The sequence below is a fragment of the Zosterops lateralis genome (genome assembly GCF_965231275.1).
Source record: "Zosterops lateralis genome assembly, chromosome: 5".
Lineage (NCBI taxonomy): Eukaryota > Metazoa > Chordata > Aves > Passeriformes > Zosteropidae > Zosterops > Zosterops lateralis.
Window position 1 is genome coordinate 8,466,737 of NC_139766.1, and position 27,203 is coordinate 8,493,939.

The window sequence follows — 27,203 nt, forward strand, 5'->3', positions numbered from 1 at the left end:
GAAGAAAATAAATGGGAAACATTTCTCCATGATAGATACACTTAATTTATACAGCAAACTTCCAAGTTTAATGGATCACTGTACCACAACAATGAGTGCAAATACATGTTTTTGTGGGCAGGAGCACTGCTAAAGAAGCATATTCTGTTTTCATCAGTATGGAATGACACTAAATCACTTCTTTGACGAACGGAAATTTCATTCCATATGTCAGAAAATGTATCTACGATTTATTACCAGAATCAGCCCAAAACACCTCCCATAATCACAAAGCTCAAGTAATATGTAGCCATTAGACACAGAAAGATATACAAGATTTTGGTTACAACTGCAATTAGCTTCAGATTCTGAAGCTTAATTCTTTGCTTCTGCAGCTTCCTTATCATGCTTTTCCTTTGCTTTCTCTTTTTCCTCCAGTTTTTCTTCTTTTTGAAGCAGTGACATAATCTCAGCAACCTGGTTGGTGCCAATATCAATATCTTCTTTGTCAATCAACTCTACAACCTACATGAACATAAAATGAAATTGAGAGTGCATTTAGTTTTTACATCACGGAGGCATTTTCCTATAATAAATTTTGTTAAGACAACAAAGGTTCAGTTCTCATGTCCAAAAAAAGCAACATTTTTTTTCGTACATGGAAGACAAATTCAAATGAAAACCAATACCTCAAACACATGCAGAGTATTAAAAAAAGCTAAAATGTACACTAAAAGACCTAGAACTTTTGACTTTGGTGTGTGCAGCACACAAAAATATTTTAAAGCATTAGTAAAACAGACCCATTTATTTTATCTGTTTCAATGGAAAGCTGAGATTCAGTGCCTGTTGAAAAAGTTTTAAGACAGTAATTTATAGGCTTAATTTTCTTTTAATTTTATTTAAGAAGACCTACTGTACTAGACAGGCACAAATTTAGAAAAACAGAAAAGTGGCAGGGGTGGGCCTTTCAGAAAGAAAATGAAAAAAAAAAAAAATCAAGTAAATGATTCCAAATTCCTTTAAATAGCTTTTTGTACAAATGTATTCTTGGCATATCTCCTCAAGTTCCTAGAATTATTCTGCAATACATGCAGAATTTACAAGTACATTTTATCTGTGTTGCTAAATGTGCAACGGCTGTTTAGAGCAACAGGGAAGATAATCACCACTGGGCCAGTAGAGAGGAAAAATGTGTTTCGAAAGGCTGATACTATATTTTCTAGCTGGCCATAGTTTCAATGCTATTTCTGTATCGAGTACCAGAATGACTTGTGGGAAACTAAGTTTCAGGACAAATCTAAATTCACCAAGTAAAAAAGAAACATGAAAATGAAGGTGAAAGGCAAAGAAAACCTGATAACATTCAGCAAAATGAGAGAACAGGACAAATCAGGCAACAAACACAAGCCATTTACAGTGGACTTAAAGGACAACTGGTGGTCTGGTGTCTTTCAAGCACAGGAAATACAGATCTCAATGAAACATCTGAAGTACACAAGTAGGCAAGAGAAGCTACTATTTTTGTATTGATATGAAATATATCTATCCATGTTATGTCAAGATTTTCGCCAACAGTGGTAGTTCTACTCCCTCCCACTTGTAAGTAGTAACAAAATTACCACATTTTAGAGAACTTGACAGAGACATATAGGAAAACTGACAGCTTTTAAGGTAATGTGGTAATGGATTCTTTCTCCTCCAAAACCTGCCACATAGATTCTCAAGATGCTGTTTCTTAAGATCTATTTACAATACATACCAAAACCCTCACTGGCATCAAGTCTCTTGCAAAGACTCTTGCAAAAGAATGCATTATGAATTTATGCCCAAACAGGTCCAATATTTGAAGGATGGTCAGCCTTAGTTTCTTTAAGCCGTCCACAATCTTACCTTAACAACGTTATCTATATCAACTTGGCCATCCTTGTTTTCATCTAGTGCCTCTGCAATCCTTGTTAGTTTCTCCTCTGGAATCTTCTGAATTTGCCTCATTGCATTAATTAGCTCAGCAATGCTGATGAGATTCTTCCTGAAGAGAAAGCACAAACTCTACATGACAAGCAGTTACTCCAAAGGAATAAGCTTGACAAAAGACAGTACTGGAAGCTACTACACTGCAGGATGCTTGTAAAATTATTAATTAATTATTTATAATCCTGAACAGAATGCAAAAAAAACCAAAAAGGAGTTACCGATCAGCAAGAAGATTTTTATCTTACCATCAAATGTCATGCTTTTAGTTTCCATATGTTTTATTGAACAAATACAAGTACTCAAAAGCCTTTGAAATAAAGTTTTCTGTGCTTCTCAGACTGTGTATCTAATGCTCTTTGTCCTCTCACTCGCCATTTACCAAAGATACAGTGCCATGTTTCTGGCATCCTTTTATATTTAGAGGCTGGCTGACAGAAAATCAATGAGTCACAGGAAAACAAAAGCTGAGAACTAATCACTTGAGCAATTGAGCTGTTTTGTTAAATCAGCTTCATTTGCTCCTGTCATGGACCAGACTCCGAGGAAGGAAGGACTAGCAGGTTTCAGATGTTACACTCCGTGTTCACACAATCTCATGAAGTTCAAGCTATCTGCTGCAACCTAAACCCTCTCTTTATTTACATGTTATTATTAATTACAAAATATAATTACATTCAGTACAAGCAGATTCTGCACTGTATTGTTAGTTTACAAATTCAGATGGTTTTGATCAACAAGTTCTCTGTAGCACCATTCATATGGCTGCCTTAATGCCATTACAAAAAATCTGCAACAAATGACTGTTTGCCCTGAGGAGTGGAAAACACAGAGCTCAGAAGCCACAAAAGCAGAATCCCTATTTCTGTTTAGTTATGCTCTTTGGGAGCTGGGATACTCCCTTAATGAATCACACAAAATGGTGCAAGCATAAACCAGATTAATACAGCATTCATGATCACAACCATGAGAATTTGTGTCACAGTTTCCAGGTATTTCAGTGTGTGTAACAAGCAGTATATGACTATTTAACGTAGAATTGCTTGAAAGACTCTCCAATAATATTAAGATGTGGCTAAGTGTTGATAAATGAATTTTGTAATGAAACTATTGGGAAAGATCTTTTATGGAAAATTTTTTAAAAATTGAAATTAAGTAAATCTCTTGGAAAGGGCGTGTGTAAAATTATCTCCTCACTTCCATTGTCTCCACTTGTCTTCAGACACCATAGACCCTTGCTATTCTTTTCCTCACTAACAGCTTTATTACTAAATAGCAACAAATATGGACATGATCACACACTATTGTGCACTTTTTCAGTCAATGGCACAGGGCAAAATTACTGTGTGAGGACTTGGGGAATTATACATCTTTTTTTCCTTCATCAGTTCAACCATATTTAACCTTAGAAGAGAGAAAATCTGCAACACAATTTTGTTAATTTTATTTTTTTAAATGAAATCTCAATATTCTAAATATTCTATTTATCTCAATATTCTAAACAACAAGTTATTCACCAATTCTTTTCTAACCACACATCAGACAAAAGCAAGAGTGAAGGTGAACAGCCAGAGACAGATCCAGTGCTCCCAGGCCACTTACCCAGCAGGAGTATCTTCACCATCCACCTTTGTATCTGCTGTCTTTTGAGTTGTTTCTAATTCCACAATGATTTTGTCTATCTGACCAATCATTCTGTTCACTCTCTTTGTCAGTCGCTTGCTTGCCTTTGACTCTTCCACTGCCTCTTCCTCACCAGTTTTAGAAAGCTCCTTTATCTCTTGCAAATCCTAAAAGAAATGGTGAAGAGAGAGAAAAGCTTTTGCTGGTTTGAATTTGCAACAACAGACACTACTGACTAAAACCAGCATTTCAAGACATGAGCCATTTGTAGACAAAATACAAATGTAGAGACATACAGAGCCAGACAGAATTAGAACAACACATTCTAACACTGCTGCCTTTTTCATGCACTCCTTAAATGTTATTTTCCATACTTTTAATAAGACTGGATAAAGTTAATTTTACTTATCTTGGAAGTTTCTGTAATACTGACATCTACACTTGCTAAGAAAGAACTGCAGCATTGAAGCAGTCACTCATCTCCTGCTACCCCAGTCACCCTGGGAACAAGAGCAGGAGCAGGATTCTCATCTGCTGGGAATTACTCCAGTGATAATAATTAGGCTTTGAACATGTTAAACAAATGAGGCTCTGCATTACACATACAAAATTCATTCACTCAGCTTCCAACTTCAGACTAACAGACAACCAAGAAAGATAATCTTTAAATTTGTGGATCATTTCTGCTAAAATTAAACAGAAAAAGAACTTCCATGCCCCAGTCTTCACCTCATTATACTCCTGGATATCATCCTTCAATTCTTCAAGCTCCTCCTTTTCCTTTGTTAGTGATTTTTTCTGTTCCTGCAGCTTGGTGCAAGCATCACTCAGCACATCAATCTCCTCTTTGGTGATTTCCTCACCCTGTACAGAAAACACACACAAATCAGTGAAAGGCACACTTGTGATCTTCCTCCAAAATTTTCAGTCTTTTTGAAGAAAACAGAAACTCAAGATTCTTTTTCCCATGTTTGGAGTCACTACTATCACACAGTCATTTTGAGGCTAATGCAAAGATTTTTAAATGGTAAGGCAGTTAATTTGCTATGGTACACAATTTTTTTCAGTGTATCAGAAATAAGTTCAGCTAATGTGATTGATTATGTGAGTTTTTGCTATCCAAAATTCTGTACCTTATCATCTTATTTTAGAACGTTTTACTTCATTCATTCCTGGGTTAAGCAACTAAAACAGCTGAGAAGCAATTCACCGTGTACAAGAAAAGATAAATTACACAAAAAAACCTGTAACATTTGGAAAGTTGAGCTGTAGAAAAGTTATCTGCAATAACCTCTGTGAGAATGAGGACGAACATCCATAGTTTGTGAAGTTCACTTGTCTCTTGAAAAACCAGGAGTAAAATATGCACAGGCCCATCCCATCTACAGATGGTGCAAGTGCCCCCCAAAACAGGTATATTAATTTCAATAATGCAGATGGATAAAGGAGATGCACTGAGATGTTTTGTGCTGACTTCAGCTTCTGCATTGGTGAATTTTCAATCCACTAAGTAGTTGTTTTTAACTGACAGAATGTGGTGAGAGGGTTAAAACTGAAGGGTAGACAAGCAATTTATCATGGTTCTCACATGAATGCTCTGAATCTTTACATTCAAAAGTATGAAAAAGTGGTTATCCAAAGTACCTTAATGCCTTCCAGCACTGGTGCTGTATCTATCAGTGTCTCTGAGTGCACTGCTGCACCTGCCCGTGCCACTTCTGGTTCAGTATCCATTGCCACCTGGCTTTTTTTAGCTTGCAGAGCAGTTGCTTCAAGATCTGCTGCTGGTTCCACCGCTTTCTAAATTTAAAACACCTCATTAGGTTTCATTTAAAACAACCAAAGCATTAGCTGTATTACCATCAGTAAAGAATGACTTGTCAAAACAGAAATAGTGGCTGAAGTAGATACACACATTTTTATGAGAAGAGGTTAAAAAACTGCAACACATTGAATGGTTTCACATTATCATACCCATTTGTATTTAAAGAACTTCTTCTGTGAGCTCCTGTGGCTTAATTCACTAATAAAGCAGGCCAGCAGCTTTTATAGTCAAATATTATACAACAACATTATCATGTTAATGACAAATAGAAAGAGCCAAAGATAAGAACATTTAAAATATGGAGTGTAGAAAATTTAAAAAAACCCACCAAACAAAAGCACTACCTTTACTACAGAAAAAGAAGTCTTCTCTTACTGCTCTAATTAAGAAGGAAGAGAAATCAAAGATAAATAAGACTAAGCCAATATTTCATAGTAAACTCTTGTGTTGCAGTCAGTTTAAATATTCTCTCACATCTTCCATATGTGGATTTAAAGTCCAGTTTCTTGCAGACAATACCCAGAGCAGAGGCAATAACTCATAACATGCTAGTTTTCACATCACTTGACATTTACTTCTCAATAGTTGTGACCAGAACTTACCATGGCTGCAATTTCAAGGGTTTCTTTGGCTTTCTCTGCAGCTTCAGACATTTTCTTTTCTTCATTTTCTTTTCTGATGGCTTCCTCTTCCTGAAGTGTTGCTTCCAGCCTCACTTTGTTATCTATTTTTTCACCTTCAACTTCTGCCACTTTCACTTGAGCCTCTTTGGCCTAAAAATAATAAAATTAGTCTAATAGAAGTGTGTATGCATACATACAGGTATGGCTGCATAATGTAAGTTTAGATAACCTGACTGAGATAGCTGGTACAGCTGATATGCCAGTGAATAAAGTCAAAGCCCCCAAATGTTACCCTATTTCTGCATTTCTCAGAAAAAATTACTCTTTCTTGAGAAAGTTTTCGGTTTTGGCAGAAATGTGAACTTTTCACCCTGAAATCATACATGTTCTTCATTCTCTTTCTCTCAAGACTATGAACAATCTACTCTGATAATTTTTCTCCCTACATAACATCATGTATTTTCAAGCATTAATGTCTTTATATGGTTTGAAGCATTCATTGGTTTTTTGTAAGTGAAAGGTGTCTTCTAAATCTTCTTATGCTATTACTGTCTGCTGTCATGTAATCCACTATTGCCCTGTGTTTGCTTTATCCTCATACCTCTTCACAGACAACACAACTTCTGTGTTTGAAGGTCACTCAAATAAACCTATCTATGATTTAGTTTTTCAAGGAAAAGCAAGGAACTGAGATAAACATGTACTTGTGTGGATGGATTTTCTGTCATGACACTGAAAGTTAGTTACATACTATGTCCGTCAATACTTACAGCACTGTCTGGTAGTGTCTGAAGGGTTGTTTTGAGCTGATCAGCTGGAGAAAGGGTATCTGGAAGATACATGGCTCTGGATAAAATAAGCAACGAAGTAGGAATTTCCTGGTTCAGGTGCAGATCTAACCACTGTAAGTGCAATACAAAAAACGAGTCTTCAATTTCAGGATGTTTTATTCTTTTTCACAGATAAAATCAAGCAGAAGTAAATACAACTTCTTCTACCACTACTTGTCAGTCAATATCCTAGCACAGGAACTACTATAACCAGCTAAGAATTACAGCCATTGCAATGAAATATAGGAAGATGTATGTTGTTTGAAGAAGTATTTCAAGAAGTATTGAATAAATATTTCAACAAGTGGTTTGTTTCACATGCATATTAAAATCACAGAACCATTCGGGTTGGGTTAAAGATCATCCATCTAGTTCCAAACCCCTGCCACAGGCAGGGACACCTTCCACTAAACTGTTACTCAGAGCTCCATTCAGCCTGGCCTTCCACACCTCCAGGGATGGGGAATCCACATCTCTGGACAACCTATGCCAGCATCTCACCACTCTCACTGAAAAGAATTTCTTCCTAATATCTAATCTAAACCTGCCCTCCTTCAGCTTAAGGCCACTCCCCCTTGACCTACCACTACATGTCCTTGTGAAAAGACCCTCCCCAGCTTTCCTGTAAGCTCCTTTTAGGTACTGAAGGTGCTATAAGGCCCCTGGAGCTTTCTCTTCTCCAGGTCGAACAACCCAAACTCTCTCAGCTCATCATCATAACAGAGGTGCTCCAGGCCCCTGTAACCAACTTAGTGGCCTCCTCCAGACATGTTCCAACAGACCTTCCTCTGAACCAGGCAGAACCAAGAGACAACTGATTTACCTGGTGACAACTTCCTTAGAGCAAGATAATAATTGAAAACACAAACTTTCAAAATTGCAAACATATTTTGGATATGTTTAAATTTAATTATCTATCTCCATCATCAAAACATCACGGTCAAAAGGCAGCAACCCACAGCTATGACATACTTACAAAGTACCTGTGACAAAAACTTGTTATGAAGAAAGATTGTTTTAACCAAGCCTTCCACAAGAACAGGATCAGAATGACTTCTCAGAACGAGGACAATAATCAGAGCATCAGAGCTAACAACTGGAATTAGGTCTGTTTATTCAGCGTTGCAAAACCATACCTGTTTCAGCTGTTCCTTGAGACGCTCCTCTGTCACACCAAGAGCTCTCATCCCTCGGGCACGACAGGCTGCCTGCAGTTCTTTAACAGTCAGGCTATCAACTCCCTCTTCAGCAATCATCTGCACGATGGAAAGGAAATTTGACCGTGTTAGAGCTCGAAACACAGACACCACCAGCACTGCCCAGCCACGTGTTACAACAGCCACTAGAGGCTGCTGCGGTAACACAAAACAGCCTCGGCTGCTCCCACAGCTCCAGCATGGCCAGACAACCTCTAAGCTGATATTTCTATCAGCTCCCTCGCAAGTTATAGTTTCCTAGAAATGTTTTTCTTCGTGATATAATTATTTTCATTTCAATGAATGGTAGATTTAAAAAAGGTCAGTGTTTCCTTAACAAGTAAGGATGCTTCTAATTTTAAGCTCTTCAAGCCTTTTCGTTCAAAGTTCTCAAAAACAAGACAATTAAAACAAAAAAGGAAAATGCCTAGAAAAACAAGCATACGTATATCCACACATACTCATTACTGTTATGTGTCAAAATGATTACCCAGTGCCTATTCAGAATGACTCACCTTGTCATCTGCTTTTATGCTCCTCAACCTCATTGTCAGCTGGAAGCGAAGAAAGTTATTTGTCCCAATTGACTGAAGTTCCAACAATTTACAAAGTGCCACCAGCTGAGGCCTGGTCAGATTGTCCAGTGTCAACTCATCTTCAAACAGTTTAGAGAACCTCAAGATCTCCTCATTACTGGGTCTTTCACCAGTTTCCCTGATCTGTGAGAAAAAACCAAAGAGATACAAAGCTTTTCAAAGCAAATGTTATGTTTGGGTGTTATTTTTAATAAAAACACTCTCCTTGTTTGTTTGCAACACAAACAACACTTTGCAACAGTTTGGGAATAAGAAATGGCACATAAGGAAGCAATGAAAGAAGTTTTTTAAAAAACAAACAACTTACTTAGGCAAAAGAATTGATGGTGTTGACAGCTTCCACAACACTGCATAATGTACTTAAGATAAAACTAACAAAACAAAAATTAGATGCACCTATGCACTAAGGAGCAAATCTAACTGAATCGCATTGCCATGAGATACCTCAAGAAATATATTTATATACACCTTTGAGTTAATAAATGGTTGCTACAGGAATCACACTGGCAAGCATTGGTTCTGGTACCATACTTACTAAATACAGAAACACATAAGATAAAGATGAGAAGATGAAGTAATAAGTACACCCAATGGCAAAAATTTTGCAACACTGGTGTCCTCAGGAAACACAGATTAGGACACTTAACTACCTGCTTCTCTCCACAACCACATTTGCTACAATACTGTTTTGCTTTCAATTCTTACATGTTCAGCAGCAGCCCAGTGCAAATGTTTTTTTACTTGAAGTTATTTCAAAGTATAAAGCACTGTTTAGGAAAGGAGTCTGTATCTTTTGTGGTGGCAGGTTCTATGTAACTGCTTGTACAAATGCAAAGTTAAGCTTTTCAGTGATGCGTTGCCAATGACTTTCCAGTCATTAAATCCAATTACTGGAAGCTGAAATAACACTTCAAAAGAAGTAGGAGAAAAATTCCCTAGTCTCATCAGGTCACAGTAAAGCATTATCACCTGTATATATGTTGATTTTTCTATTTTAAGTATGCCACCAAGAGCTTATAAGTGACATCACTGCATCAAAAATCTACAGAACTTACAATTAATTACTCCTAGTCACTTAACATCTTTGGTCTAATCATAAATACAAAAAAAAGAAAAAAATTCCCAATACCTCTGCTTTTTTTAAATCCTGTAAGGAAACCATAAAACTAGATGACATCAAGTACAGTTTGAAAACCTAACATTACCTGTACAGCCTGATTTATCATGCCTACCTGTTTTACCTGCAAACTCAAATATTTTAGTGAACAGCTACTGAGTACAGGAAAAGGTAAAAATCAGGAGACAAGATGGCCTGGAGCTCATTAACCTCCAGGATACTTTTGTAGCAGAGAAACCATCTTGAAGAAAGAAAGGTCAAAGGCCTTGTTGTCCCACTTTGCCAGTGTCTTCACCACAGGAGCCAAAAATGGCAGTTCAAAAACACAGGAAGTATTTTCTCTCTTGTTTAAAGATGAATTTTGACAGAGCCAAGGACATGTTTCTTGAAAGTACAAACTGAAGGTTTTTAGCTACAAAGCAACAGAGACAAATTCTGAAGCATCAAATACTTCACCACAGAAGCCACTGTAAAAGAATAGCAGCAAAAAGGTGGGAAACATTTAAGCTTCTTCTTGCTCTGACATTTATTATCCGGTACAGTGAAATGAGATCAATGAAGTTTGTCTCTGTGGCACAAATGAGAAATATAAAGCTGTAAAAAGCACACCCACACATATGAAATGCAGGGCTTGAAACTTCTTTTTTAGTCATCAGAGGAACTTGGGACTTCCTCCAGCAAAAGGCACAGTGAAACGCCATTTATTTCCATGGAAATTAACGGCCAAATGTAAATTCTCAGTAGCAGTTCTTTCAGGAGAAAATGAAATGTTCCGAACATGAAGCATGGCAGTGGCAAGTTCCCAAAGCCTGCAGGGGCAATGCCTCAGCCACTAACTGCTATAACTAACCACCACTTACAATGTTCTGCAGATTCAAAAGAACAGAAACAAATGACTGCATAGAGGCTTCAAAGTACATAGACTTGGCAACAAGTTACTGGATGGCAAAATTCGGCGCTCTGTGAGGTGATCTACGTGGCACTATCAACATCATCTTACCGCCCTATACTTTATTCTTAGCTCTGACAGGCAGGAAAAGCTTAAGGTATTTTACATGGCTTGTAAAGCTCATGTCTGAAACCCCTGGGCTTATGTGCCTTTTTCTGTGCAAATACACACTCTCTCCAAAGGAGGGGACCACTGCCCTTCTTTCAACAAAGCACCTGGTGATGTTGTTGGCTCTACCTCTTATTCATCAGCCCCACAATCAAGAGAAATCAGAGATAAATACTGTCCTGAGAAGACTTAAGAAGGCATTTTTCATCTTTCCAGGGAGTTCCTTACTCTCACCTACAGTTTGGTGAAAGGAAATGCTGTGAGAAACCTGAAGGCCATTAATGTAGGAGGCAGATGTCTGACACAATAAGTCTCTCTGTCAGCAACTGAACTTAAACAGAAAAATTTTGCACCAAGCACAGCAACTACATTCTAGTCAATAAAACAACTGTGCACTTAAAAACTATTTTTACAAGCAGATTTAAATTTGACAAAAAAAATTTACTTTTTCCTCCCCATTAAGTTCCAATCAGTTAATTAGTAAAGAAGTCCTCTCCCAGTTTTCATACCCCATGATAAAAAAAGAGGTCAAAACCTACACGAGTAACCACTGAGCACACCACATTTCATGTTAGAGTTAACTTATTAACAAATAAGTGAACAAGAAGCAAATGAACAGAAATATAGTGCTTATAGAATTGGAGAGTAAAAGCACCAGCTAGAACACCAAAGTTAATAATAGGAAAACTTCATAACACTGACAAATAATAAATTTATCCTAAAAGATCTACTACATCGTGTTTCTTCGAGTCTAACAAAATAAAGGTATGTGATGCTTAGCATTGACAAAAAAATCCACAAAGTTACTTTTTTGTAGGAAGAGAAAATACATTTTCTAAATTTTTTACCTTTTGAAAGAATGTTGAAAAATCTTTTGTAACATTTCCCTTGGCTGCTTTATTTTTTAAGGCCATCTCCTCAATGGTGTCTTGAAGGAATTTAGCCAATTCAAGCTTTACTCTCAATTCTTTCTTCAATCTTTCCTCCTGTTAAAAAAATATTTGTTTTTAAAAGTTCCTGCCAGAAACACAAGGACTAAATATCACTTCTGCCCCCAGAAAAGTTACGTGGAGCAATTCTGGACTTCTGCTATAATACACACATTCCAAGAGGGCATTCACTCTTCCCAAAGATCCCCAAATCACAATGAACAAGCTGAAGAGCTCACTATGTGCCCTGAAAGTGAAAACTTGTGGGGCTCTTTTCATGGAACAATTCTGAGAAAATCTAACTAGAAGAAATAAAGTTTAAACAGCAAAAAAAGTGTAATAAGCTATTTTAAATATTAAGTATACGTATGAAAAACTTTGTATCTGGCTACAAATGTTACAATGTCTATTTTAATATAACCAGAAAAATAAAGTAGCTGTATTTCTCCTTTGTAGGAGTCAGAAAATGGAAATGAGGATAGCAGGAAAGACAAGAGAGGCTTTCAACCCTGATAACTTGGCACCTGCACATACAAAAACCAGGATGGCACTGGTTCATGATTATATGTTAAAAAGCAAGACCTTCCAAATAAGGTAAGGAAGATAACGGCACTACCCAACACTGAAAAAAAAATTCAACTTTTTTAGAATTTTTCTAATTTCTTTACCAAGAAATTTCTAATTTTATTTAAAAATATCACTGGATTATAAATTCAGACCTGCTTACCTTTTTAGACTTTGTCTCAAATGTAGAGGGAAGCATATTAGGGAACAACTTTAAAGCTACTGGAAGCAAAAATTCCATAAATGGGACAACAAGAAAAACCAAGAAAGGGACCAGGCGAAAAAGATCAGCACATATTCGAAGAAACTGGAAAGGAAAAAAAATAAATTGATAAGCTAAAATTTAAATACTTATTTTAAAAATACTTGATTTGATAATCTAATTATCACTTATGTTCACATATGTATTTGTCATAAAGAAATTTTAAAATAACATAATAAAAGGATGTGGCAAAGTCAGTTTTTTGGTGTTTTTTTCAAGTTGCTATATACCAGAAAGTGCTGGAGTTTCACCAGTTTTCAACACTATAGAAAGTATTTCAAAAGCCTCACTGTGTCTCAATAGGATTATTGAACAAGTATCTCATTTAAACCTCTTAAAAGCACCTGAAAACAGGAGGTGGTCATTTGTTGTCATTAAAGCTGCTTAACTTCTTTTATGCATCTTTATTTGTGCTCCACCACTTCTTACATGCATGAGCTACTATGGACTAAGTAATCAAGAATAAAATGAAAGATCCCTCCCCCTCTGCCTTATAACAATTGTAATGTACGTTTAAATCCAGGGTAATGAGCCCAGCTTGGTAGTTTTTTTTTTTTAAAAACACTGCTTTTCCAGAGCAGTAATCCTCTGAAGCAGGCACCATTCGTTACTGAATCCTGAACTGCATGAAATAAATACTGTCCTTGTGATTTTTGCACACTGACTAATATAAACATCAGGCTGTACAGTCTATTATCAAATCTTCTAGTAATTGTTGAAAGCTTAATAATTCGGTTTATCTTGGGGACTGAAGATTTTGCTTGACTCTACCTTGTTTTACAAAGGAAAAAACTGGTTGTTGGGAATGCCATGAGTTCCTAAATCAGAGGTACACTCTGGTACTCTACTGCCACAGCACTGCTCATTCCACATCAAGATTTGATAAACGCAGCTGTGAGTGGCAAAAACTGGCAATATGAACACTGTTACAAAAGTAAACCCCTGCTCCCCACTCCAACCCCTCCCCACAGCTCATGGCAATCAAGGGGAACAGCAGCAACAACCAGCACAGATCCCATGTCCTCAGGACTGATTTGCCAGAATACAAAACCTGTAAAACTTCATTCAGAATTTTCTGACCAGCCAAAATCTTAAGCACTACTGTATGTGGAATGCACATGCTCTACAGATTCAAAGTTTGGTATTTTTCTTTGTGTATAAAAAAATTCAGTTTCCCAGAAGGGATGCTTTGGTCCATTGTTCACAGGCTCAAGGATTTTTCCATTCATTCCAACAACAGAAGGCAAATGACTACCATGGAGTTGAAAAAAAAAAAAAAAAAGAAACTTTGGAAGAAAATTTTAAAACTCAGAGGGAAAGTATATTTTCCCTAAAAAAAAGAAACAAACCCTACTTCAAAAATTTCTATAGAGTTCCTATTTTTCCCCAGTTTCTATTCTCAGACAGTGTGTGCAAGGATTTTACAAAATCCATATCCAAGGAAGCAGTTTTGCCACCGGATTAAGCCAATCTAATGCCAACCTGAGACGAGGTATAGAGCCATGAAGGTGCACTGGCAGCCACACCACTGATCCAGCTAAAACTGACCCATAAATGCACACACAGACAAGGGAAAAAGGATCAGTACAACCACGCGAGGGCGGGGCGGGAAAACTTGATTTACGCACCAAGCTTTTCACAGCAGCACTGCCCTGGATCAGCTTTCACAAATCATGGAGCTGCACCCTCGGCTAACTCAAGGAAAACAGCTTTATGCGGGAACCTAATACAATGGTGTACGATTACACACACAGCATTTGGCAGCACAGCACGGGGACCTTGTGACGACTCTGTATCTGCTGCTACAGCTCGTGTATTCCACTCTTCCTTCCTCTGCAGGGAAGGGTTTGGAAAGCTGGCGGGCTTGCCACAAACTCCGCTGTGTTTGCCACCTCACTGCCGTGTCCTGAGCCACCCTGCTGCCGGAGCCAGCACTAGAGCAGTTAAGTTTCTTAAAAGTCAGGATCATGTTTCACTTCTTCATGCCTTCTCTCCTAAGTCTAGATGTGTGACCATGCTGAATCCAAATCCTGCCAGCAATTGTACAAGAAGAATTTTGGAATTGACTTTTAGTTTACATAAGCAATAGGTCCCTTTGCATTAGCCGTGCTGCAATTGCTTGTTCATGTGGTTAGATTAGTTGGATATCTTTCCATTATTGCCTCCAAAGAGGAAGGAAAGGGCAGGCAGAAATAACTCATTTGTCAGCCTGCATGAAGATAAGATTTCTCTAGGACTGTCAGCTCATGTGCAGATTAATACTTTTAAAGCAGTATATACTTCAACTTTTATTTTATATTTTTTGAAGTTCAGGAGGTAATCCAGCACCAAAATGTTAAGACTTCTTTAAATCAGTCAGTATACTACAATTTATGATTGAACTGATAAAAAAAATTAGCTGTGTTGAAACAAACTTGAAATAAGGTTTAAAAGAAAACACCAAAAGGATTTTGTTCAGCTGCAGGCTGGTTTGCTTTTCAGTGACCCCGGGTTCTGAGCCTACCATGCCCTCAACTCCAGAGACAGGACGTCCTCTTCCTCCAAATACAAAAAACACAAAACGTAGATTTGAGAAACTAGCATTACTGTAGTTATTAAAACTATTTTCTCTACCTCTCCTACACTGGATTTGCCTACATCATACATCATTAGATAAGAGACAGGTTAACACCAATGTAAACATTAATTTATGCAAACAAATAAATGTCCATTTCATTTAAAAAGAGAATTAATACCAAAAGTGAACATTTCCAGAAAAAAACAAATCCAGGAAGGCCAAATGCCAGATCACTACTTAAACATGAAGAAGACAGCTCTATCATCACTAGATCACAAAATCAAAATGTAATCAAATTAATAAATCTATCTATTGATGGAATATTACTGCTGTTTATGTAGTTTCTCAGAATTATGGCTCACTAAACATGAAAGAGGCAGGAAAATCAATGGTTCCAATCTTCCCCCTGGAGAATTTCCGATTCTGTTTTAAACCATGAATTAATTTGTCTCGCTTGGCTTTCCAAGCTCCCCAAAGCTCTCAATAAGCCAGCACAGGCCTGAACTGCTGCTTCAAGAAGTCCTGCAGCCCTCACCTTCCCCTATCCTCAGTTACTCTTTCTGGTACTACATAATCCCCTCTTCACGTCAGCACAAACAGTTTTATTTATTGCTGAGCAACGTCTCGGCTGGGTCAGCTGCCGAGCATTCCCTTGTGCGAGCCAAGGAAGATGGCAAAACTAAAGGAGCATGAAGATGCTGAGACCATCGAGCAGCCCAAGAGGAAACCACACTCACCCACAGATAGAAACTGCTACACGTGCCTGGAACAATTTTTGTTACTTGTCTAACCTTGTGAATTTAGAAAGAACTTTCTCATACTGCATTTAAGAGTGATGGGTTTTAATAACGCATCAAATTGTTCAAATGTGACCAAGTTTTATCCGGAAATGATAAGAACAATGAGCAGATACTTGTGGTTTTGATCATCTACTAGAAGTTTTAAGGGCAGAGATGTGAACCCAGCACATTGTGTGTGCAGGTGTACAAACTGCAGAGAGCCACACTGTGCCCACAGGCAGCACTCCTGCCCCAGAGCACACACACCTTCTGCTCTCCAGCTTTTCTTCTAGAAAATCTTTCCAGCAACAGCTGAAATGCGTTTTTCATAATGGCAAAAAAACAGACTTGAATTTTTAATCTCTATAAACTGCTTAAATGGTTTGTCCTCAAAAACAGTAAAATGAAAACTGTCAAATCACCATGTTTGATATTTTGCCAATGAACTGAAGTTGACTATCAATGCATTCTTTACAAAAAAAGAGGAGAAATTAACTATACCAGCTTAATATTTTGTAATCTTTTCATAAATGAACTTGTATCTAATGTTTTTAAATATCCATATTACTATTATATTCCATTCTAATTCAATTTGCCTATTTCATCCAAAAACTGAAATTACTACTGAAATACATACATATGATCCAAATTTGAAAGCACTCACATTTTGCACTCCATATTTCACTCTCTTTTCTTTAAAACTATCAGTTGCATTTTTTTTACAGTTTCATAAATGTAAACAACATGCCATAAATAAAGGAAATATATCTGGGCTAAAATTACTTCAGATATATTTATAACTGAAATAGTACATTATCAATCATGCATTTCAGCCTGCAGCTCTTATCCCATTCAAAAGAACCCCATGAAGTAACAAACAGGAACAGAACTGGCACAGATACAACTTTTACTAGCAGTGTTTTCCCACTATTTTTCCAGCTGGAGTGAAAAAGCAGACTGTATATGGACATGGCTGAAAACATGGGAACAAACCACAATTGCTGCCTATGTGACAAAACAGAAGAATCCTCTGCTGTTCCAACAAGAAAATAGCAAATTTATTTTCAATAATGGAGAACACAGGAAAAAAGTTTTGGGGGAATACCCAAAAATTTTAGTGTCCACATAGCGAGGAAGAAGGAAACATACCGAAGAATTTTAATTCTAGGAACAGAAGACAACAGAAAGAATAACTGAGTTCTGATAAACCAGAGCAACCACCGAGGACACCCAAAGGAAATTGTTCTTTGCTCAGTACCTGTCTCCGTTCCCGACGAGACAAAGTGCTTCCGTGCAGGATTCTCCAGAGCATCCTCGCGGCTATTTTTGTGTCAATCCACAGCAACCGAAACCCGTGGTAATAGTGCTTCAGTTCATCCACAATCCTCTGCCCAAGAGATTTCTTTACAACTTCCACTTCTGTTGGACTATATACAGGACCTCCTTCTTCCAGCTTCTTGTTTTTGTCCTTTAAGGACTTCAGTGACTTTTCAACTATGGAGTCATCTTGAAGGGGACGTGAAGAATGCCACCACCTAACGGGAAGGTACTGGGGACCTAAAACACCCAGGGTTGCCAGTGGCGTCCATGAGCCAGAAGAGCTCATAAGAGTGAAGTGTATTTGTTCAGATCCCTTAGTCCAACAACAATAGTGAGTTTTTTTGGAGTAGGCGTAAACAGGAGGGACACTAGTGCAATATTTAAAGTGTACAGTCCTTCAAAAGAAAAAAGCATTCAAGAATTAGCAACAGATCATCAGCTATTTCTATATATATATTTATAAAACATGAAAATTGAGAAATATCTACTGCATATTTAAGGGAAGAATAATTTCTGACTCTTAAAACCAATGTCTATACGTGAAAAGAACACTTGGCTTTACTTCATGACCCACAAAAAAAAAAAAAAAAAATTAACCTGCAGGGAATTTTCCATTGTATGACTTTGAAAAGGTACAATGTTTTACTCCAATTAAATAAAGAGCAGACACCACATGTGCTTTCCATTTAGAAAACTACATTTGGAAACTAATATGCAAATTCATAAGTAACATAAAATCCCTTCTATTACTTCTCCTGTTTGTGCAAAACACTTGAGGAAAAAAAAATAGAAGTCACATACTTGGGATAGGTGCTGAGTCAGAGAATTAGTACCAGAGGAATCCAATTCCATTAGAATTCCTCTCTTACTATCTCCATGCATCCAGTTTTCTTTATTCAGCAGAACCTTTTGTAAAAACTTCCATCATGGTACTGAGCTGGGACAGAGAGAACCAACACTCCTCTACCTTGTTCAGAACTGCTTTGTACAGAACTTTGTTCTTTTCTTTAATTAAATGTAGACTGAAATTAGCAGGGAAGCACTGCTCAAACACCACTAACACTCTTTATATTACAGGAGAACTACTTGTTATATGCAAGTAGGATTGTACACACTTTTAATAAAAGATGGGACAAAAATAAAATAGTAGATAAAATATTCCATACAAATGAGTTCCATTAGTGTCTCTAAAACTGAAATACTGGCATTAACATCTACAGGACAGAAATGACTGGGGTGTTTTCTTCGTGGAGCCCTTGTACCATCAAAACAAAATCAGAATTGTGTTTTTGCCTTCAGTCAATGAACAGAAAACAGGTGCAAGTGGCTTTACAGGTCTTGGTAACATTTTAAGGAAAAAAAGGCTTATCATACCCTTGAAAGTGTTAGTCTCACTCACTCAATTTTCAGACAGAAACACTCTTTAAATTTAATTATTACACACTCAAATGAGTTTTAATTTACTTTGATGGCTCCTTCTACCCAATGTTGCTCACATAGAGCTTTGTACAAAAAAAAAAAAGGACTAAATTATTACTTTTTAAAGAGACACTATTTTCTAGTTTAAAATGGAGTTTTAGCATCTGACCATAGAGTGATCAGACAGCTGCTGGAACATATAGAGTCTCTTGGCTAGCCAGAAAATTACACATTTCACAGATATTAACTAGTAAGAATTACAGTTTGATTACTTTAAGAAAATAAATTACATATTCAAAACTAGATTAAAACAGTTGCATAAATCAATCCACCCTGACTCTAAGGCATTTCCCAAAAGCAGAGCTCCAGGCCTACAAGCCAAGTTCCACCTACATACATTGACACTCTTTTGCACACAGAGAGGAAGAAAGCTCTGACAGCAGAACTGGTTCTGAGATTGCAGGGAATAAAAATTTTGCAAGAAATGTGCCTCTCTGAACACACTTTCACAAGTGTGTGAAACAAAAGTGTGTTTCTTTCTTTTCACAAGAAGGATGTCAGACACACAGCTTCTATCCCATCTGTCCTCAGTACTTATCACTGGAGTCCCTTGCATTCAGATCTGGGTCATGTGGGGTGCGGGCATTAGTTTGTTTTATTTTAAGCAGCAATGTTACATTAATAGCAGCTTTGATTAGGGAAAAAAAAAAAAAAAAAAAAAAAAAAAAAGAAAAAAAAACCACCAACAAAAAACCTCCAAACCAAAATAAACAAAAATCCCTACCCCAAAACTTCTCAATAGAGTAAGATTTTCTGTCCAAATATTCTGCTGCTCATTTCATCACAGAATCATAGAATGGTTGGGTTGCAAGGGACCTAAAGATCACGCAGTCCCAACATCCCTGCCACCAGCAGGGACACCTTGCACTGTACCAACTACACCAGGTTGCTCAGAGCCCTGTCCAGCCTGGCCTTGAACACTTACAGGGATGGAGCATCCACAAATTCTCTGGGCAACCTGCTCCAGTGCCTCACCAGCATAAAGCAAAGAATTTCTTCCTTATATCTAATCTAAACCTACTTTCTTTCCTTATAAAGCTATTCCCCCTTGCCTTGTAACTCCATTCAATTGACAAGAGTCCCTCTCCAGCTCCCTTGTAACACCTTTAGGTACTGGAAGGTGCTGTAAGGCTTTTCTGGAGCCTTCTCTTCTCCATGCTGAAGAAACCCAACTTTCTTAGTCTCTCTTCATAGGAGAGGTGCTCCTATAGCCTAACAGGTTTAAAACCATAATTTTCCAGCTTCCCAAGAGAGGAATTCTTATATACTAACTTACTGAAAATATATATTTCAAAATGCTTTATGTATTTTAAAAAATAATCATAATTAATTCTACAGCAAGTGATATAGAACTAACATGTCTAAAAAAGAATTGTTTTGTATTAGAGGGTTGTGTCTAGACACATCCTTATATTAAAATGAAAACACAGGAAATCAAAGAATAGTCCCTGCATCCTGAGCAGTTAGTTTATAAATGAACTACAGAACTCATATTTTAACATTCCAAGGAAAGGCATTAGGAAATCCTTATCTATGGGTCTGCCTTGTGAGCCAAGTCAGGAAAAGAGAATGGATTCTGCCAACATTCAACTCCTTCAGTTCCATAAGGACACACAACAGTTGGTTTTGTTTTCAGAAGAGGACACCATCATCCAAGGCTGCAACATACAATAAACTCCTTTCTTTGGTTTAACAGAGATCCCACTCAGATGCTTTGCACTCTCATGTGTCAACAGTGATTTTCAACTGGCTGAGACTGAATGTTTACTCCATGGAACCCCATGGAGAAAGTATGCAAGAGGCTTATCAGATCCCATTATGACACCTGGAATAACTCGAGATAGAGATCAATATCCTACTGCTCCCACCTCAGAAGTGAAACAAAAAGGAAGGAAGTGGGCAAAAAGGGGAAGATTTCACTTTCTTTCTCCCATACTTAACCAACCAGGTCAAGCGAGTAACACTCAGACTTCCTTTAATCTGTCATTAACATAAGCTGAAGCTAACATTTAGCTAACATTCATCATCTAGATTTAAACCTACATTCTATGACAGTATACTAAGTGATAGTTCAGAAAAATGTTCATATTTACTCACATTTTGTTTGCCAGCCTCAGAGATGTACAGCTAAGACATGCCCGGTCTCCCAAGTTACCTAGAAAAATACCAATAATTAGCACCAATTCTGAAATTCAGGAGGACATTTATCCATGTAGTGAATTGTACACAAATACATGAGTGAGAAGATTCATCTTTACATAGAAATGGCTGTTACTGAAAACACAAAAAATGTTGCTTAACATGCAGAGTCAAACTGTGGATGCGTGAGGTTGGTTTGCTCTTGTTCAGCAGACTGAGGACAGGTTTCCAAGTCCCTCAGGTGAGAAACTATATTGCAGAGGAACTTCACTGAAATCAAATGTAATTCTTAACAGCTCTATGACAACATAGTATCAGATGACCACAAAGGAGCCCTTGCCAAGTGTTTAGTATTAAAATGGCTTTTTGTTTCATTTTAAGCAAAACAAACAAAACACAAGCAGGAACCTAAAGACACTTCACTAGAGAGGTGGAACCACAACACCATTTCAATACATTGCTGTCCATTTTGATTAACACCTGGTAAAAATAGGTCTACCCATGACCTCCCTGCAAAGGATACAAATTGTCTTAAAGGGAGAGGCTGACCCAAAGCAGAGGTAAAGTCAGTTTTCCAGAAAACACAGTATCCCTCAAAATGAATTTTATTTGAAACACTACCTCAGAATCAGTCCTAATAGTAGCTAATAAAGCCTAAAAGAAGGCCTGACATCTATATAGGAGCACCCTCTATCCAGGTGCACAGACAAACAGTATCTATTCTGGAAATAAATTGAGAAGAACATCAAATCATAAATCATCTAAGTCACGTGCTTCAATAAAGGGCCGTGTTTGAAAGTCTTCTGACCATGCATAAACAACAGGAAAACATAAAATGCTACCTAGTGGCTGCACACAATCTACAATCACTGAAAGTCAGCCCTGATCCCACTAGAAAGGAATTCATTTTCCTAAAGCAACTTTAAAAAAAATAAATCTTGTCTCAACACCGTGCTACAGTAACTCAATAGGTAACTACTACCAAGAGCAAAAATACTTCTGGACATATTATAAAATTGCACAAGGAAGACTTCAAATGTGCTGACTCTTTTTGACCAATCTTTTAGAATTCACTGTATCCAAAATAAAATTGGAAGGCTGGATAGAGTAGGTACACTGTGGTTTGTTTCTCCCATCTGGAATCTACCATTTCTGGTCAATCCTAAGAGACAGCAGGATACAAAGGTCATTTGAGAGGTCTGTGGTACCCTTTCCCACCATCAAAGCCAAGATACAGCCTATGAAAGAACCTGTACCTGAGAAAACACAGCACTCAATGCTGATGACCAATATCCTTCCCCAGCCAAATACCCTAACTGGCAGGGGAAAAGAGATGCTGCCAAAATCAAGGTGGGACAATCAGAGGTCATAGAAGATAAGTTAACTTATCCAAGGAAAATCTTGATAATCAAGGGATGCCCCATGCTAAGTGAGCTCTGAAGTAATTACAGCAAAAGCTGTGGCATTATCAAGTCCAAGGATTCACACATGTCAAATTGTATGAAACTCTAACACTTGCTGCCACTGCAAGTAGAGCCAGGGAAAAACTGACTCTTTCTGGCTCAAAAAGCAAGCCCTGAGAATCTGTGAAAGCATTGTGATACTCTCCAATATTAACAGAAAGAACAGCAGCTAAATTACTTCACCCAACAGGCCAACCCAGAAGGACATCCCTGACCTCAAGGAGCAGCTGAGCAAAGCCTAGAAGTACTCAGTGTCTGGAGGGATAAGTGACAGCACAGTAATCTGCCTCACCTGAGTGCCAGGAAGGCCACAAAGCCTAAAGCAAGAGTCCTACTAGGAGAGGACATTGCCTGCTGTGGATGGCCAGGTGCCCCTAGACCTAAGAAGGATGATCTGGAGCTCAAAACTGGCTTGGAGTTTCTTAGATAAAACTCCATAACAGCAAGACACTTTCACTTCGCTTACCTTCTTTCCCACCAGACTCATTAAACGTTAAGGAAGGGGTCAAAGAACAAAATTCTTTGTTACGAAAACATGCTGACTAAGCTTCTTGTTGTACAGCATGTTCAGAGTGTGAACAAGCCCACAGAAAATGTTAATTCCAACTTTGCCAGTTCTGATAAGAGCTCTTTAGATTTTGCAGTGTCTCTTATAACCATGTACTTAAGAGTAAATGAGCCCTGAAATAAAAGATATACTTCCTTCAGAAAAAGCAAAGTCCATAATCCTTGCTTCTGGGATAATACAGACATTCAAGTGTCTGAACAAGGTGAATGTTGCTTAACCATAACCAACACTATTCATTTAAGAAATTTGCATTGGCTTAGTAAGAAAGAAGAGCAGTAGTGCCAAAGCAGCTGTATATTAACATGTTCCTCATGGAAAAGAAGTCATGGGAAACTTTATAGTTGAATTTAATGAAGCATCAAATCCAAAGTTTTTAATATAGAATGGCCATACTGTTACTATGTTTAGAATTTTTAAAAATAAAATGCTATCATGAAGTAAGTCCCTAGAGAAGTTTAAGCTTGCAGTACTTAACAGTCTGATCTTCACAGGAATAACATTTAGGATTCTTAGAAGCACTTAGCTTTAACTTAATCTTAGACTACTTACACGTAAAGCAAAGAAGATGAGCTAAGTAAAGCAAAACACTACAGAAAAAAAAATACACCATACAAGAATGCATTAATAATAGACTAACACCCCAAATTAAAGTATTGGTTGTATCATAACCACAGTGCACCAAAGCACACTAATTATTTGATTCTATCACAGCATTTCAGCTTAGGTTGTCTAAGAGTTATAACAACCAAAATTGCAGTGATCATTAGCACTATTTTTTATGCTGTGCCACTAGAGTAATCAATGCTCCCATCTAATTTGAAGGTACATGGATGTGTTTTTCCCCTTTTTAAATAAACTGGATGGTTAGGATACTCTAGGATTTTGTTCAGGACACTGTCCAGGCTTAACCTAAATAAATGACTTTACAACAGTAGCTCACAAAACCCATCAGTTAGAGAAAGATGCCACACTTGAGTGACTATTGGTAACCAAGAGGACAGCTGTTCTTTGCAATGAACAAGCATCCCTACAGCTCATCAGGTCTGCCTGTATGTGAGCGTGCAGCTGCCCTGCTCTCAGTGACAGCACTCCTGTGACAAGCCGGGGCTCTGTGTCAGTGACAGGCAATTCCCCACTAAACCTCTGCCATTCCAGCCCAGGGCATAAAGAGCAGCCACAGGCCTCGTGTACGTCACACGTTATCAGCTGTTTCACGCCACTGAGCTTCACCAACCAGAGATATTCAAACTGCCGAATTATCTTCATTATAAATCAGCACCACACGATGCGCTTCCTTTTTATTTTCCTAAGCCTTCAAAGCCATTTGGAAAAAGGCAAACTCACGTTTCGTCCCTAACACAGACTAAGAAAACACCCCCTCGTGCTTTCTTAAAGAGAAGAAGCACATGACTTGTGACAACCCCACTTCACACCCAAGCCACGCCGAGAGCAAGGCAGGCAGGACCGAGACGTAGCAACGCGTTCCTGCACTTTTAACAAAAAACACGTGTATTTTCCTTCCCCAGCCAGCCGGCATTCAGGAGACACGCGTGTCCCACCGCCCTTAGGGTGAATCATCCCCTCCAAGCCCGCTGCTGCCGCGGAAGCACATGCGGAGAGGCCGCAGCCGCCGCCGCCGAGCGTGGGCCGGGCCGGGAGCGGCGCCAGCCCCGGCGGACAGAGCGGCGGGGACTCGGCCGCGGCCCTTCCCTCCCGCGGCGGCCTCTCGGCCCACGCCCGGAGCCCCCGGACGCCTCCGGCCGCTCTCCCTCCCTCCGCCCTCCCCGGGCAGGCCCGGCGGGCCGGAGCCGGCGGGGGAGCCTCACCGGGCCGTGGCGGGCGGCGCAGCGCCCGGGGCAGGCGGCAGGCGCGCCGCCCGCAGCTCTGCAGCAGCATGGAGGCCATGGCGGCGCTCGGTGGACGGGGCGGGCGGCTCCGGCCCCGCTCCTGTCCCGCCGCCCGGGCCGCGGCGATCCCCCACACGCCCAAGCAGCGCCCAGGGAGCCGCGTTCGGCCGGCACCGCCCCGCAGCGCCGGGCACGCCGGGAGCCGTAGTCCGGGAGCGCACGGTGAGAGCGGCGGCGGCGCCGGGCGGGGGGAGGGATGGCGTCACCGAGGGGCGGGCGCGGCTGGGAGTGTTCCCTACAGCCGCCCGAGGGAGCGGCGGGACCTGCGGTGGTGCTCGGGGTATCGTGGTGTCTTCTTTCCCCGAGCGTGCCTCACTCGCAGCTCAAGGTCCCCGCCACGCCGGGAAGGCCACGGGCCGTGCCCGCTGTGAAGGGGGGGCACCGGCGCCTCACGGAGCCGCCCAGAGCGCCGTGGCCACACATAACCAACCCCAGCGCAAAGTGCCGCGCTCCGGCACGGCACTGTGCTCTCCCTTTTAGCAGAGGGTGGGTTGGATGATGCCCAGAGGTCCCTTCCAGGCCTGAGGAGCCTGTGATCCTGCGGTGTGTGCGGCCCAAGGTTGGCAGCAGCGGTTCTGCTGCTCACACCTGTGTTGTTTGTACATCTCGGGATGTGACAGGAAAAAATGGCTTTCTGGTGGAGCCGTGATGGTTTTGATCGGAAATGGCACATAAATGAGTCAGTTGACAGATGTGCCGCGCTACTGCTGGTTAATAGTTGGAGTACATGTAGCGTGTTATTCTTCAGATAACTAGTCAAGTCCTGACCAGCAGTAGGATCTCTTATAAAATATTTCAGTACTCAATTAACACAGTATTCTCTGATACTGTCTTTCTCCTTATTTTTAACTGTAATGGCAGATGCAGCGAATAACCAGAACCAAACTGAAGAAATCATAATTCAATCCGAGGACAGTGACATTTTACAGACTGTGTGCATGAGGTTTGGGTGTTAATGCCTTCCTTGTTCCAGAAAAAATGGGGGGACCGCTGCTGGGACTGCCTGTGTGTGGACAAGATGGCTGCCGGCCCTGCAGTAAGATGGCTGCCCCAAGGACAGGGGGACAGGGAGCTGTGGGACCATCGCACCTCTGCTGCCTCACAGGTAACCCACGGCACCAGACACTTGCTCACCTCTACTACACCTGTCTCAACCCCAGAGAAAATACATGTTACCTAACATTGTACATAAGGAGTAGCAGAAGTGTTCAGGTTTGACCCAAAACATGGCTGAAAACAGCGTCCTGTAGCAATAAAGAGCAAGTTTAAGTTTTGCAGTTTATCTGTTCGTGCGTAGGGCTAGGCAAATGCAGGAAATTAGTTGGTGATTTTGTTGAGTTCTTTTGTGGATTTACAGAAAATGCTCAGGGGAGGTTTCTCCAAAGTACAAAAAAAATTAGATTAAATTTATGTTAATAAATTCATTTTAATATATTTTTAATTCAAAAGATGGAATATTTTTAATTCAAAAGATGGAATATGCAATTGTCTGAATAATTAAAAAAAAATCATGACGTTTTTCTCACTATGGCTATACAAATGGTAGCGTTGTTTACATTTAGTGATAATTAACAAATTAATGGATGCTACTATTTGTATACTTATTACAGCTACTTTTAAAATGTTGGGCTCCCAAATGCACTGCAAGTTTTTTAGCCAGCTGTGTTTGCTTTACAAGTATTTAAATATGTGCTGCATTTAAATGGTTAAAATGATTTAAAATGTGCAGCTTGACAATAGTGCTTTATGTTAATAGAGTCTTGAAAAAAAACCAAACAATGTCTTCCCAATCTACACATCTCTCACTAGACTGCATTCGTATCTTTCTCTTGTTATTCTTTTTTTCTTTCTAGTTGGCTGATAACAAAACCAAATGAAATGGGGCAACTAATGGCAGTTCCTCTAACAAAGCTGCTTAATTATGTAGAAACATTATATGAAGCCTATACAAGAAGAATAATATGCTCTGAAGTCATTAAACTATTGACAAGAGATTTCAGACAGCAAACAGATGATTACAGAGGTCTCAATACATTTATGCAGACAAGTAACCAGCCTTTCAATAGTTTCATTAAATTCATTAGTATTCAGGGTGGCAGACAATGTAGATGCATGGGCCTTTTCAGAGCTGAATTCGTTATGTTTTTGTACAGTCTTTTGTTCCAGATTTGTTTATACCTGGAAGTTACAGGGTTTGCTACTGTATATAAAAAGGATTGATAATATGCTCTGAAAAATTCCCAAATAGATACAGTTTAAAAGTACTAATTTATTGTGTTCATTTACCAAGCATTGTGAAGTAATGCTTAAGAAAAGACTAAGAATTAAAAATTTTCAAATATTTGTACAAATTGCTCCCAGATGAAAAGGCCAAGTGACTGTAGGTGACACATGGGCCTTCCACAGGAGTCAGTTT

The 27,203-nt window shown here is 39.1% G+C and overlaps 2 protein-coding genes across 4 annotated transcripts in view; one reads left to right on the top strand and one right to left on the bottom strand.

Annotated features, from left to right (window-relative positions):
* Positions 1 to 212: 212 nt before the first annotated feature.
* LETM1 (leucine zipper and EF-hand containing transmembrane protein 1) lies at positions 213 to 24,785 on the bottom strand (the record flags this gene model as incomplete). Of its 3 annotated transcripts, none has more annotated exons than XM_083861876.1 (14): positions 213 to 504; positions 1,873 to 2,011; positions 3,556 to 3,743; positions 4,306 to 4,440; positions 5,221 to 5,376; positions 6,004 to 6,174; positions 6,795 to 6,926; positions 7,991 to 8,110; positions 8,566 to 8,769; positions 11,669 to 11,806; positions 12,477 to 12,620; positions 17,170 to 17,626; positions 20,808 to 20,865; positions 24,707 to 24,785. In XM_083861876.1, the coding sequence occupies 14 exons, from the start codon at positions 24,783 to 24,785 to the stop codon at positions 355 to 357; spliced, it is 2,271 nt and encodes a 756-aa protein (XP_083718002.1). In that variant the 3' UTR covers positions 213 to 354. The 3 variants fall into 3 exon arrangements, with proteins under 3 accessions (XP_083718002.1, XP_083718004.1, XP_083718003.1); XM_083861878.1 differs by lacking the exon at positions 24,707 to 24,785 and adding an exon at positions 24,314 to 24,345; XM_083861877.1 differs by lacking the exon at positions 24,707 to 24,785 and adding an exon at positions 22,779 to 22,817.
* Positions 24,786 to 24,897: 112 nt separating this feature from the next.
* Positions 24,898 to 27,203, top strand: part of NSD2 (nuclear receptor binding SET domain protein 2) — a 98,808-nt gene continuing 96,502 nt past the window's right edge. Inside the window, exons 1-2 of the mRNA XM_083861721.1 lie at positions 24,898 to 24,949; positions 25,761 to 25,892. The gene's annotated coding sequence lies outside the window, so the exon portion shown is untranslated. The remainder of the gene's footprint in view (positions 24,950 to 25,760; positions 25,893 to 27,203) is intronic.